The sequence below is a fragment of the Oryctolagus cuniculus genome, chromosome 10 (assembly GCF_051225735.1).
Source record: "Oryctolagus cuniculus isolate XC-2025 breed Fujian yellow rabbit chromosome 10, ASM5122573v1, whole genome shotgun sequence".
Taxonomy (NCBI): domain Eukaryota; kingdom Metazoa; phylum Chordata; class Mammalia; order Lagomorpha; family Leporidae; genus Oryctolagus; species Oryctolagus cuniculus.
Genome location: NC_142876.1, coordinates 97830256 through 97844538, shown reverse-complemented (window position 1 = coordinate 97844538; position 14283 = coordinate 97830256). Strand labels below are relative to the sequence as shown.

Below are 14283 nucleotides of genomic sequence, written 5' to 3'. Positions count from 1 at the left end.
GCAGCCCCCCTCCTAAGTGCCTTACGATCTTTTCCAAAACTCCGGAAATACAGGTACGAGTTCGATTAAACCTGGACTCATCCCACGCCCTCCCTCCCAAGAATTCAGACTAATTGGATTTCAAGTTTTAAATCCAAATGACCTCTGCTAAGGGGGCTCTCGTTTCTGTCCGCTGGGTGGCGGGGGTGGGGGGGAGGGGTGCTAATCTTGCAGATCATATATACATATGTAATTTATCCAATAATCCTCTAATCAGGAAACAAGCTTTCAGGGCCCATCTGACCCCACTGGTCTCACATCCTCCAGTGCACAGAAGAAGGAGGCAGGTCGCCCACGTCCTCAGACCCGAGCCCAAGGGACTGATCCTGGTCCAATCGTCCCCTCTGTCAGCTTTTCCCTGGGATGTCTCAGGCCCACTTCTCCTGTTCCTCTGCCCGAATCCCGGACACCCCCGACATCCCTCAGCTTCCCACCCGCCTCTTCGCCACTCCGCGACCTCACCTCCGCCGCCCTGGCCTCCAGCTTCGCCCCCCACACCAGGCAGCCCGCGCGGCCCCTTTAAGAGGTGGCGGCGGCCAGGACGGAGTCCTCAGCGGTCGCGCATCACTCACCCACTGGTTAGCCTTGGGACAGAAGGTGTACAGAGCGACCTGGCCCGTGAGGTCTGCGATGCTGGTGATGTAGGGGTCGTGCTGCTTCAGGGCCGCCAGACTCATCTCCTGCCCAGCTCGACTCAGCGACTCCATCTTGAATCCTGGAGCCGAGCCCCTCCGGTGGGGGCGGAGTCGCGGACAGGAAAGTGCCATCGAGGAAAAGTTCCCCCAGCTGCGTCAGCCCTCTCAACTTCCGCCTCTCTGAGGAGTCTGACAGCGGGGTGGTACAGCAGCCATTTAGCTCCGCCGCGCGCATGCCCCGGACGTCGAGTTCCGGCGTCGGCAGGTCCCATCCGCCCGAGCCGTCGGGGGCGGCGTGCGCGGCTGCGCGATGGGGCTGGCTGGAAGCGTTTCCTGCCCTCAGGCTGCGCTGTCCAGGTGAGGGAGGTGACGGCTGCCAGGAGAGGCTGGCGAGCGACGCTCCCTGGGATTACAGAAAGGAAACCCTGCTGTGGAAAAGGCTCTGCGGGCCGTTTAGAAGGCACGGAGAAGCGTGGGGCAGGGGGGCCTTAAATGACCCTCACTGATGTCGTCACTGATGGTTTCCGAAAGGAGAATTCGAGAACCTTCTTGGAGCTCCACAGGAGTGGCGTTTCCTTCGCCTGGATCCCGCGTGCATATTTTCAGTCAGCCCTGGGAGGAGCCCGTGGGGATTCGAACTCGTTTGGAACCTTATAAAATTTTAAATAGGTCACTCCTTTTGGCGAACATGTACTGAGCGTTTTAAGGAATCAGGTAGTAGCTAAAGAGTAAAACAAGTGAAAACTGTAGGGAGCTTTAGCTCCCCCCACACTTCAAAAAGCAAGTTTTTTTTTTTTTTAATTGATGGGACACCCCAACAGAATTGAAATGTTTTGAAGGGAAAACATGTTCTCCTCATAAAAATAGCACTCATGTCTGCAGCATGTACCAATGCTGGCAAAAACAAAACAAAGCAAAACAAAACAAAACAAAACAAAACACCACTCATTTAACTTTTGTTGTACAGGTGTTTATGGAACTCCTAATTGTGAAAAAGGGGCCGTTTGGAGCTTCCAAGTCTTGTTTAAGACATCTCCCTGGCTCCCTGAGAAAGGGAAAGAAGTAGGACAATCTAAGGAAACAGGGATGATGTTAAGAGACGTTGCTCTTTGATACCCAGAGGATGGAGCTACTAACTCTGGCCAGGGAGAATCTAGAAAGGCTTCATGGAGGAGGTGACATTGGGCTCAGTGCTCCAGGGATGAGCAGGAGTTCATCAGGGAAGAAAGGTAAGGGCTTTGGTTCATTTTACAGTGAGGTAGGAAGATGATTTAATTGAAGCCAGGGAGGAGAAGGCACTGGTTCGGAATTCCACACCAGTCAGCGGGGATCTGGTATTAGAACCCAGGGACTCCTGCCCTGTATCTTGAGATTTTTTCCCCCTCCACACCACAATTGCCTTTCTCTTCCCAGTGGCTGGAAGTAGCAGCTTTATTCCCCTCCACCTGCCTTCAATCCATTAACAACAAAAACCTCTGTACTATAGATATGTATTTTAAAATAGGTAATATACTCACTAGGTACAAACTGCAAGAGGCACAACTGAAACTGAATTTAGGTTTTTTTCCCTTGTATAGACTTACATCTCCTTTTAATCTACTATTTTTGGTTGAACCAGTGTAGACTAGTGAGGAGGACTGAGCTATTGAGGGAGTTTTTGTGTTTGGACTAGAAAATCACTTCAAATGTGTGCTTGCATGGGCTCTCAGGCCCTACACCACGCTTGAGAGGTAGTAAAAATAATGTAAATATTCTAGAATTGAAAGCCATCCCATTTATCTTGAGGTCCACTTTTGCTTTGTCAAGGCCTTTTTTGTGTCTTTAGACAGTGTACTCTGGGCAAGGAGAGATGGCCCTGCAGGTCCTTCGAACCCAGCACTGGCCCCGACACCGAGCACCTTTAAATGCTGGGGAACCAATGTGGTCTTGAAGTCCACACAAGAGCCTGGAGAGGGGGAGGAGGAGGGAACTGGGTGACAGCAGAGGTGGCAAGGAGGCCTACTCTTTACCCAAAGACCTTTAGTCGCTTTTGAGTTGTGTTCTCTGTATGCTAATTATTTAAAATAGTGGCAGTGTAATCAATGGGAGCCTGAAAATCTAATCAGTCCACCCCTTCTGCTCCCCCTCTGCGCAGCTTTGGGGTTAACCAAACAGTCTTGCTATTTACCGTCTGGAAGTCTAAAGGGCAAGGAAGACAATGAGGCTGTCAGTGTTTTACTTCCAAATCTACCAGCTGTGGAACTTTCCCAGTTGCCGCAGACATCTGTTCCTCCTGTGCAGAACCAAAGCCCTCGCCGCAGCCTTGCCGCGGTCAGGTGGATCACATACCGTGATGTGGAAAACCCTGCTGGGGCCGCCTACCACTATCTTTCCATCTCTGGTTTCTCTAAATCGCTCTCTCTCGGTTATTCCACCCCAGCCCGCTGGCCTCCTTACTGTTTCTGGCCTTATGCTGTTGAAACCAAATTACAACCAATATCATTTAAAGATCTCATTGTCTTTTATTTGTGATTCTAGAATCAGACAACACATTCTATGAAAGAATGAATTCTGGCGGGTGGGGTAGAAGGTGGTTGGCTTTAATAGGGAGAAGCGGGGAGTAGAACACAACTGGGGGTTTCAGATTATAGAGTTACCACAGAGGGATGTCCATCTTATTCTGGCTCAGGTAAATAAGGCCTCTTCTGATTGGTTGCTGTCAATCTTCGGGTTTTGGAAAACCAGTCTGGTTCAGACATCACTTAATACAGGTGACTTCACTGTGGTTTGGTCTGGTCTGCTGGAACCTAGAGCAAGAGGTTGCCCCAAAGTCATGCCTCCCATCAACTTTAACAGTGACCAGGGAGTCCTACTTCAGGCCGTGTGCACTTGCTGTTCTTCATTCTGTAACACTTCCCTCTGACAGCCCTCAGGGCTCAGTTCCTCGTTTTCCTCGTAGCACCAGCAAGTTGTAATGGTTTTCTTTTTATGTTGTTGTTGTCTGTCTTGTCAGTTTAGTTAAGGCAGGAACCATGACTGTGTCATTGACCATCACAATCAGGGCCTGGCACAAAGGTGAAGCTTAATAATGTATTTCTTGAATTAGTAGAAATGTTACAGGGTTAATGCTGTGGCATAGCAGGTTAAGCCACTGCCTGCAATGCTTGCATCCCATATGGGCACTTGTTCGTGTCCCGCCTGTTCTACTTCTGTTCTAGATCCCTGCTAATGGCCTGAGAATAGCAGTGGACGATGGCCCAAGTGCTTGGGACCCTGCCACCATGTAGGAGACCTGGCTGCTGGCTTTGGCCTGGCCTAGCCTGGCTGCCATCTGGGGAACGAACTGGCAGATGGGAGATCTCTCTCTCTGTAACTTTGACTTTCAAATAAAATGAAATAAATCTTTTAAAAATGTTAGGATTGCATTGACTTGAGAGAAGGGATGGTGGTTTCAACTCTGCCTCTGATAAAGCATCTGTTTGTCTTAAGTGCCAGATGGATAATGATGCCTGATTCACTTGTATTAATAAATTTTGTTTCTTAGGATCTATGTTTCCTGAAGCAAGTATTGGTTTTAAGTATAGCTCAGTTTTAAGTATGAGCAATGGTTCGGCACTTAAAGAATAACTATTTATTTGAAAGGTAGAGCAACAGAGAATAAGAGGTAGGGAGAGAGACAGAGAGATCTTCCATCCACTGATTCACTCTCCAAATGCCTGCAGCGGCCAAGGCTGAGCCAGGCCAAAGCCAGAAGCCAGGTGCTCCATTTCACTCTCTCACATGGGTGGCAGAGACCCAAGTACTGGGACATCTTTTGCTGCCTTCCCAGGAGCATTAGCAGGAAGCTGGATCAGAAATGGAGCAGGCAGGACATGAGCCCCCATTCTGATATGGGATACTGGCATCACAAGCAGTGGCTTGAACCACTATGCCACAATGCCACATCCTGTTTCCTGGTACTTAACTCACTGGCATGGTTCAAATAACAACAGCATATCAGTGGCATAAAGATAGCAATATAGTCAAGGGGCACACTGCTTACCCATGGAACTCCAAGTGCTTCATGGGTATGCTTAATTACGTTATGCATTGAATGTCATTATTGTTAGCTGGTACGCGGAGGAGTCCAGAGATGCTATGAGAATTGGTGGGCTTGCCTGTGGCAGAGATCATTAGCAGTTCACCAGCAATCCCTTTGTCTCTTTCCACTGCATCGGGCAGATAACGTGGCTTCATTAGCCAGGCTTCTTTGGGTTGGATGCCGCTTTAGGACTCAAGTCTGGCCCATGGAATGCCAGTGGAAAGCTCCGTGCCGCCGCTGGGCCAGGTTTTAAGGATCAAGTTGTAGCTTCACGTGTCCTTATTCCCCTTCTGTTGGCTTGGTGCAGGCAATGGCGAGACTGTGAGCTGTGGTAGAACACAGGGCAGAAAGAGCTCGGACCCTGGGTCACACCACAGGGAGGAGAGCTGTCTACCAACCAAGGCTGTCCTTCTCAGACTGTGACGTGAGTGAGAAGCAGGCCCCGTTGGCTTTGAGGGATTATGTACTTTGTTAACCTCAGGGTAGCCCTTCTTGACTAATTACAGTGCTCCAATTTGTCTAGAAAGTCAGCAATAAAACTTCAGTCCCCTGAAGCAGAGTTAGACATATGATTTACCAGAACATTCTGCTTAGTGCTTTGACAATAAGTCAAGATTTTAAAAGAACTCCAGTCATAGCTCTGCATTTACAATCAGTTACAGGCACAAATTTGCAGAGTCACAAGGTGGCTGAGGACCAAAAATGTTTTTGTCTATACCATTAGGCAATTGATTTTGCAACTGCATCATGAAGTAATCTGCTCAGCCCAAATGGGAGCTTGTCATTTAAAATGTGCTTTTCCATGAGACTTCCACAGATCTTCTAGAGTTTCTTTAATTATGCCCTTGTTTTCCCCTCACGCATATTAAAATAGAAGTATTTCTTAAGTGAACACAATAAGAAGAGTTTGATGGAAAGCATCTGCCTGCTGTGTCAGCTCTGAGCAGTAAGCTTTCACATTGACTCTGTAGGTGACACAACTGTAGACTCTTCGTGTGCGTGGATTCTTCTCCGCATATTGCTTTTTTCAGTTGTAGGCTGTTTCTGGTCTTGGGTTATGGTTGTTCGCTTACTAATGTTGTATGTCACAATTAACATCACAATTACATGTGCATTTTATTTATTTAATGGGTTTTAGCTCCCTTGACATTTTTAAAAAGATTTATTTATTTATTTGAAAGGCAGAGTTACAGAGAAGCAGAGGTAAAGAGAGAGAGAGAGAGACAGAGACAGAGAAAGAGAAAGAGAAACAGGTCTTCTATCCACTAGTTCACTCCCCAGGTGGCTGCAACGGCTGGAGCTGGGCCAATCCGAAGCCAGAAGCCAGGAGCTTCTGCTGGGTCTCCCACGTGGGTGCAGGGGCCCAAGGACTTGAGCCATCTTTTACTGCTTTCCCAGTTCATAGCAGAAAGCTGGATGGGAAGTGAGGCCGTCGAGATTCCAATCAGTGCCGACATGGGATGCTGGCACTGCAGGCAGTGGCTTTACCCACTATGCCACAGCGCAGGCCCCTCCCTTGAATCTTAAATGTGGTTGTACAGTGACTGTGGCTTAATAACAAGATGTTAAACTCCCGTGTATTTAGCAGTTTTGAATTTGTCATTCTATTGTTAGTTATGATTTAGGTACACCATTAAGGTACATGTCCTAGAAGTCTATTACCTTAGGAGTTCTTAAACTTGGTATGTTAATGATAAGGAAATGCTTTCTAGTTGTTTAAAGCATAATAATGTGTATTTGTTTTACTGGGTCATGTTTTGAACTGTCTAGGTAGAGTAGCACCTGCCTCAGATGGTATCTATGATTCTATTTCACTTGGTAGTCTACAGTTAGCTTATAGTGTAACTTTGTATATGAATTTGGGGGTGGGAACTTTGCTCTCTCCTTTTTATTCTTTGTTTGCTTTTGAAAAAAAATCACAAAAAACTAACACTTCTTCATGGAACAATGAAAATAATTTTTTAAAGAAGATTTATTTATTTATTTGAAAGGCAGAGTTACAGAGAGGCAGAGGCAGAGAGGTCGGTCTTCCATCCACTGGTTCACTCCCCAAATGGCCACAATGGCCAGAACTGGGTTGATCCTAACCCAGGAGCCATGAGCTTCTTCCAGGTCTCCCACATGGGTGCAGGGGCCCAAGGACTTGGGCCATCTTCTACTGATTTCCCAGGCCATAACAGAGAGCTGGATTGGAAGTGGAGCAGCCGGGACTCAAATGGGTGCCCATATGGGATGTGGGCACTGCAGGTGGTGGCTTTACTTGCTACATCACAGCACCCGCTCCAAGAATTATTTACTGTAGGAAGAGGAAATACGTATGTCCTGATTTCTTATTTCCCTTGAAGCTTATGCACTGAACTGTGACTGCTAACCTGACTGGATGAACTGCAGCTTGCTTGTGTGTTAGAAAGAGTATGTTGCCCCCTCAGATTTCACTGTTTTCACCGCACACATCAATAACTATAATTTCCTTTAGAAATGCTCTAGAAGATCTGTACTGTGTAGGGTGATCATATATTTATAAAATTTTTTTACAAGTTTAGATTATAAAAATAAATAAGATCATGGGTTCTTTAGGGGTATTTTGCACATTTGATTTCTTTTTCTCCCCTTCACAGAGCTCTTTTGATTCTTTCAAATCTATTGCCAGATAGTTGTTAGTCTTTTTAATTGGACTATTAGTATGAAATTAAAGAAGCTGTTACCAATTAAAAACAAGAAACTCCTATGTATTGAATTCACACAGAAATACCCATAGGAGTGAATTATTTATCTTCACAGGACCCCCTCATTTTGAGGTAAAACCACAGAGTTTCATATTTAAAGCATTAAATTGCTTTCTAATTTTTCAATTGATTTCTTTCTCCTTTTTAAAATTTATTTTTGTTTTTTATTTGAAAGACATGGAGGTGGGGAGAGGGAGAGGGAGAAGAAGAGGGAGAGGGAGGGAAGGAGAGAGAGAGAGAGAGAGAGAGAGAGAGAGATCTCCCATTTGCTGGTTTACTCCACAGGTAGCCACAGTGGTCCGGGCTGGGTCAGGCCTAAGCCAGAAGCCTGGAACTCCATCCTGGTCTCCCACATGGGTAGCAGAGGCCCAAGTACTTGGACCATCTTGCGCTGCTTTCCGAGTGTATTAGAAGGGAGCAGGATTGGAAATGGAGCAACCAGGACTTGACCCAGTGCTCATATGGGATGCTGTGGCTTAACCTGCTGTGCCACAATGCTGGCCCCTGTATGCTTTTTTTTTTTTTTTAAGATTTATCTATTTATCTTGAAAGTGTTACAGAGAGAGGGGGAGAGATTGATAGAAGGAGGGAGGGAAGGAGGGAGGGAGGGAGGGAGGGAGGGAGAGAGAGAGAGAGAGAGAGAATCTTTTTTTCTCAGATGGTGGCAATGGCCAGCAGTGGACCAGGAGCTTCTCCCAGGTCTCCCACATATGGCAAATACTTGGGCCATCCTTTGCCCAGGCCATTAGCAGGGAGTGGAAGTGAAGCGACTGGGACTTGAACCAGTGCCCACATGGCATGTTGATGTTGCAGGTGGCAGTTTTACCAACTAAGCCCCAACACAAGTTCCTCTATGCTGTCTTTTAAAAATGTATTTATTCACTTATTTTTATTTTATTTGAAAGGCAGAGACATAGAGACAGAGAGCAAGATCTTCCATCCACTGGTTCACTCCTCCCCAAATGCCTGCAACAGCCCAGTTATGCCAACCCGAAGCTCAGAGCCCTGAACTGAATCTGGGTCTCCCATGTGAGTTGCAGGGACCCAGGTACTTGGGCCATCATCTGCTGCCTTTCAGGGTGTGCATTAGCTGGATTGGAAGTGGACTAGCTGAGACTTGAACAAACCACTCTGACTTGGGATGTGGGCATCCCAGCAGCAACTTAACCTCTGCACCAAACCAGCCTCTGTGTGGTGCCAAACTTTGCATCTCAGACTTGTGGGCTATTAAGGGCAAAGTTGACAAAGGATCTTTTGGGACTGTTTCTTATGTAAACCGTTCATTATATGATATATAGAATAATAAATATATTCCAGTATCTGGACTACATTTCTGTTATTTTGGTTAGCTTGAATTCATTTATCCTGAGTGCTCAAGTATTAGAAAATTCTTTTTCAATTCAGTTACACTTTATAGCAATCAATGCTAAACAGGATACATTAGAAATCACTCTGAATTACTGAAATACTATAATTTAATGGAGATTAACTGTCACAATATGAAAAACCATTCACTCATCTGTTTGTTGCCTGCAGCCTGAATTTAAGAAATATTACCTGTTCTGCCTTGAAGGAGATCTCAATATTCATTATCTAAAGAGGAGGGCATAAATTATGCTTTCCCATCCAATAAGCATTAACCTACAAGATAATAAAATCACCAGTTTCTCTTGCATAATAAAATTATTGCCCCTACTGTGATAAAAGAGGCTGAACTAGGTCCAGAGTTGTGCTTTGCTTTTTACATTGCTCAAGAATGGTAGAAGGATTAAAAATGGATGAAGCACCTCCTAGAAACAGTGATCTGTTACAGGAGTGTAATTAAATACACACGCTCCTGTGTCTTCCGGGGCCACTCCATGCCGTTCCTCTTTGGGATGGCCTTAGCGTCAACACTCTCCGGAGCTCTGGAAACAGTCTTGTGGCAAAGATGACGGCTGACAAGCCCAAAGCGTTCTTCTTGAACATCGGGAAGCAGAGGGTGTAGAAAGGTAATATTAGGAAGTGAACCAAATAGAGTCTCTGTTGATATGCTCTGTGTATTTGTCATTTTGTTTCACTTAGGGTACTGAGAAATATAAGCAAAAAAGAGTGAGATGAAAAGATGTGAAATTAGTGATATACACTGTCAGTGTCTTTCCGGGGATAGTGTGAGAAAGATACAGTATAGATATTATTTTTATATGGAATCTTCCAGCAGCGAAAGCTGCCAAAATTGCTTCTTCAAACAGCTCTATCTGGCTTTGAAAAGTTATTTGTTGATGTTTCTTTAACCTTTTGGATACCTCTAAGTCTTCTTTTTCTGAAGGGACATTTTAAAGCATATGTGTTTGTATAGTATCTAATACTGGAAAATAATCAAAGTGGGACTTTGGCAATCCATGCCATTTAGTTTTAAGGGGGAAAATTGGGGCTTCTTATTTGTAAATGTCTAAAAGCATGTATTTCCTAGTATTGATTACTTAAAAGGATGCTTTTATATAGAAAGGTTTTTGTTTTCCTGTTCAGTGACCTCTTTCCTATTTTTTTCCTCCATGGATGGCCTTTCATTCTTCAATAATGAAACACATGAGAACATACAGTTTCAAACTTTCCGTTTCTCTGTTTTTTTTTTTTAGCCAAATTGCGTTTAGTAAAGGTAATGGAAACAGGTTTACTTGGGTGAAACATGATCGTACAGGCACGTTCTGAGTTCTGTAGGTTCCTGCATTTGAAGTAATTACTGAAAACAGACTTCAGAGGAAAGAATGCCTGTATTTACTGGTTATACTAAAAGAATGTAGTGAACAAAGTTCTTCAACTCTTTTTTTAAAAAGATTTATTTTATTTATTTGTAAGACAGAATTACAGAGAGAGGAATAGACAGAGAGAGAGAGAGAGAGAGAGAGAGAGATCTTCCATCCACTGGTTCATTCCCCAAATGGCTGCAATGGCTGGAGCTGAGCTGTTCTGAAGCCAGGAGCCAGGAGCTCCTTCTGGGTCTCCCGCCTGGGTGCAGGGGCCCAAGGACTTGGGCCATGCTCTGCTTCTTTTCCAGGTGCATTAGCAGGGAGCTGAATCAGAAGGGGAGCAGCCGGGACTCGAACCGGTGCCCATAAGGGATGCTGGTACTGCAGGGCATGGTTTTAACTCACTGTGCCACCATGCTGGCCCCAGTTGTCCAACTCTTTAGCCGGTGAAGGGAAGTCAAAAGAGGGGAAGCTGACTATATAAAGCAGCACATGGTAACTGCCAAACACGTGGCTCTGATAGCTAGAGCTGAGCATCCAGGAGAAGAGTGTGCTGAGAGGCTGTTATGGAGAAGGCTGGAAAGGACTGAGTGGAAGGGTTAGGACAGACCCAAAGGAGAGCAGAAGATACCAAGGCCCATTCTTTTTCTTTGTTTTGGAGAAAATAAAGTGGATTCTTGTGAGGTTTACATTCTTGAGTAATTTTTCTTGGACCTTTCTTAGAATATCCCCCCCCCCCCGCCTTTGCTGTGATATGCCAAAAGAAGCATCTCACTGATAGCTTTAAGACACCCAACAGCTGGGGCCAGCATTGAGGTGCAGTGAGTTAAGCTGCCAACTGTGACACTAGTATCCAATATCAGAATGCTGGTTTGAGTCCCAGCTACTCAACTTCTGATCTAACTTCCTCCTAATGCACCTGGGAGGTAGCAAACCTGCCACGCACGTTGGAGACCAGGCTGGAGTACCTGGTTCCTGGCTTTGGCCTGGCCTAGACCTGCCTGTTGTAGCCATTTGAGGAGTGAACCAGCAGATGGAAATTCTCTCTCTGTCTCTGTCTCTCTCTTTCTGTCATTGTGTCTTTCAAGTTATTCAATCAATCTTAAGAAAAAAAAAAACCAAGAATTTGGTATTGTCATTAAAACAAAAGACATCCAGCGTCTGAGCACTGTAAATCAGAAAGGGACACAACCTCCACCACCTGATGGCTGGCATCTTGGTAGAAGTCACTTACCCTCTGATCTGTTTTCTCACCTGGAAAACAGGGCTCATAATACCTACCTCCCAGGCTTGTAGACATTGAGGCATTTGCCCACATAGAGGAAATGTGGGTAAATTAACTAACATAGCACTTTATGTGGGTAAGACCTCAGTCAGCACCAAGGCTCTCTTCCCTCTTCATAGGTCATAACTGGAAGATTTCTTTCATGAATGGGAGTAAGCAGTACATGTCCTGGCAGCCTGTGGAGAGTATGCTCGCTCTGCTGCCAGGTTTGTCTTTGAAATATGGGTCAGGCTTCTTGGAAACCCAAGCCTGATCCTGCTGGTGGCCACCCAAGACCCTCATCTCTGTCTGGCAAATGGATGGTGGCACCGTGGTTCACACTTGCTAGTACCTTGCCTCCTATAACCCTTGAAAACCCTTGGATGTAAGTTAGCTGTCACGAGAATGAAAGGACTGAAAAGTGCTGAGTCCAGGCATATATGTTAAGAAGTGAGGACATTTGTTAGCCAAGGACAAGTGCATATTGCTAGGTAATCAAGTTCTCCAATGAGCTAGTCCAGCACAGAGCTCCAGCAATTTTTCTTACATATATTTTCCTGGGTGACCTTCTCGCAGCCTGTGGTAGTGCAGTCAGATGGGGCAGACAGCACTGGTGACACTTGCTCTCTCTTCTAGCAGACAGAGGGAAATGGCTTCCTGTGCTCACTTAATTAATTAAAACATTGACAGAGAAAGCAGCCACTGTCAGGGGCGAATCTGATTTTGGAGCTTGTTCTAAGCCTAGAAATCAGAGAATGGAGGTTGCATTATCACAGGCTCCCTAGCAAGCTGAGTAACACCCTTTTAAAAGCTAAATAGAATTTCAGAGCGAATGAAGTACACACCTCTGAGCCCTGTGCTTAGAACCCTCCAGGAATTCTGTTGAAATAGCAATAACAAGACAGCAACAGTGGGGTGGGTATTTGGCACAGCAGGTTAAGTCAGCACTTGGGACTCCCTCATTCCATATGGAAGTGCCTGGGTTCCACTGCTGCCTCTAACTCCTGACTCCAGCTTCTTGCTGTGTGTACCCTGGGAGGCAGCAGTGAGGGCTCAAGTAATCAGGTTCCTGCCATGAATGTGGGAGACCTGAACGGAGTTCCCGGCTCCTGGCTCACTGAATGTTCTGTGCATTTGGGGAATGAACCACTGTATGGGAGATACCTGTCTCTCTGCTTTTCAAATAAATAAGACACTTAAAGTAACAATAATAATGAGTGATAAAATATTTCTAGTCGGAGAAACAGATCCAGGGTAAAAAATATCCCCCAGCCAAGCCCCACCCCCCATAAAATTCCTATTCAGACATTTGCAGCTAACGCTGGGTAGGAGGAGCTTCCATTCCTCTGAGGGTCTCTGCCCAGCAGGGTCAATGTCTAGGAAGTTCTCAGGGGCTCTGGGCTCTTGTTTTTAGCTCTAATCCTCAGCAATTCACTAGAGAAGGGGACCTATATTGAATGTTTATTCTTTGCGAGATGAAGTTAGAGTTGGTGTTGGGAACAGGGAAGAGAAGTTCTTAGAGGTGAGAAAATAACATTATTGTTATTTCCCTCTTTTTCTTACCTTCTCACTAAGTGGTGAAAAACAGCATATTGAAAATATTTGAAAATAGCTTTTTAATGTTTTTGGCAGCCAACTAAACTCATGCAGAGTTGCCTTTGGAAATGACAAGTAGGGTAGTCAGCTGGGATAAAAGGAAACTAGAGGCTGGTGTTGTGGCACAGAGGGTTGAGCCTACCGCCCATGATGCCAGCATCCTGTATGGGTACCCATTTGTGTCCCGGCTGCTTCACTTCTGATCTAGCTCCCTGATAATGGCCTGGGAAAATAGTAAAAGATGGCCCAAGTACTTGGACACCTGTACCCATGTGAGAGACCTGGAAGAAGCTCTTGGCTCCTGGTTTAGGCCTGGCCCAGCTCTGGCTGTTGGGGCCATCTGGGGAGTGAAACAGCAGATGGAAAACCTCCCTCTGTCTCTCTCTCTGCCTCTGTAACTCAGCCTTTCAAATAAACAAACACTTTTTTTAAAAAAAGGAAAATAAAGTTAATTTTACCTATGTGGAAGAAATGTTGCTAGACTACTTTTATTTAATGATTGTGCTATATGTAGATTCCATTTCCACGGAACCTGAGCCTTTAATAAGAAGGTGATATCTCTTGGGGCTGGTCTTGTGGCTCAGACTGCCTATATGAGCACCAGTTTGAGTCCTGGCTGCTCCTCTTCTGATCTAGCTCCCTGTTAATGCACCTGGAAGGCTGTGGAAGATGGCACAAGTGCTTGGGCCCCTGCCACACACGTGGGAGACCAGGACAGAGTTCTTGGCTTCCAGCCCATCCCTGGATGTTACATTTATCTAGGGGAGTGAACCAGCAGATGGAAGATTGTCTCTCTGTCTCTCTCTCTTTCTCTGTAAATCTTTGCTAATGAATTAATTAATAAAGAAAAGAAAGGTGATATTCCAAGAGACCTCAGAAAAGGATACCCCAGTATGTGGAGAGGATTTGAAATATGATAGAAGAAAGAACTTTCTTTAGGGGACGTGTTTTGCCTACCCCTGAGTTTCACTGTCTATCCGAATGCAGAGATTTGCCGACGTGATGAATCCTGTGTTCCCTCAGCCCCTCCCCACTATATCCAAAGCCTGTATTTTTTTAAAAAGATTCATTTATTTATTTGAAAGTCAGAGTTACACACAGAGAGGAGAGGCAGAGAGAGAGAGAGAGAGAGGTCTTCCAGCCAATGGTTCATTGCCCAACTGGCCACAACAGCCAGAGATGCACCGATCGGAAGCCAGGAGCCAGGAGCCAGGAGCTTCTTCCAGGTCTCTCA

The 14283-nt window shown here is 45.5% G+C and overlaps 1 protein-coding gene across 4 annotated transcripts in view; it reads right to left on the bottom strand.

Moving 5' to 3' along the window:
* Positions 1-756, bottom strand: part of DCP1A (decapping mRNA 1A) — a 55342-nt gene extending 54586 nt beyond the window's left edge. For all 4 annotated transcript variants that reach the window (XM_089305548.1, XM_089305549.1, XM_002713390.6 and 1 more), the window contains exon 1: positions 612-756. Coding sequence is in view for 1 of the 4 variants with exons in the window: in XM_002713390.6 (XP_002713436.2) it covers positions 612-746 (135 nt within the window). In the remaining 3 variants the exon portion in view is untranslated. The remainder of the gene's footprint in view (positions 1-611) is intronic.
* Between the last annotated feature and the right edge of the window lie 13527 nt (positions 757-14283).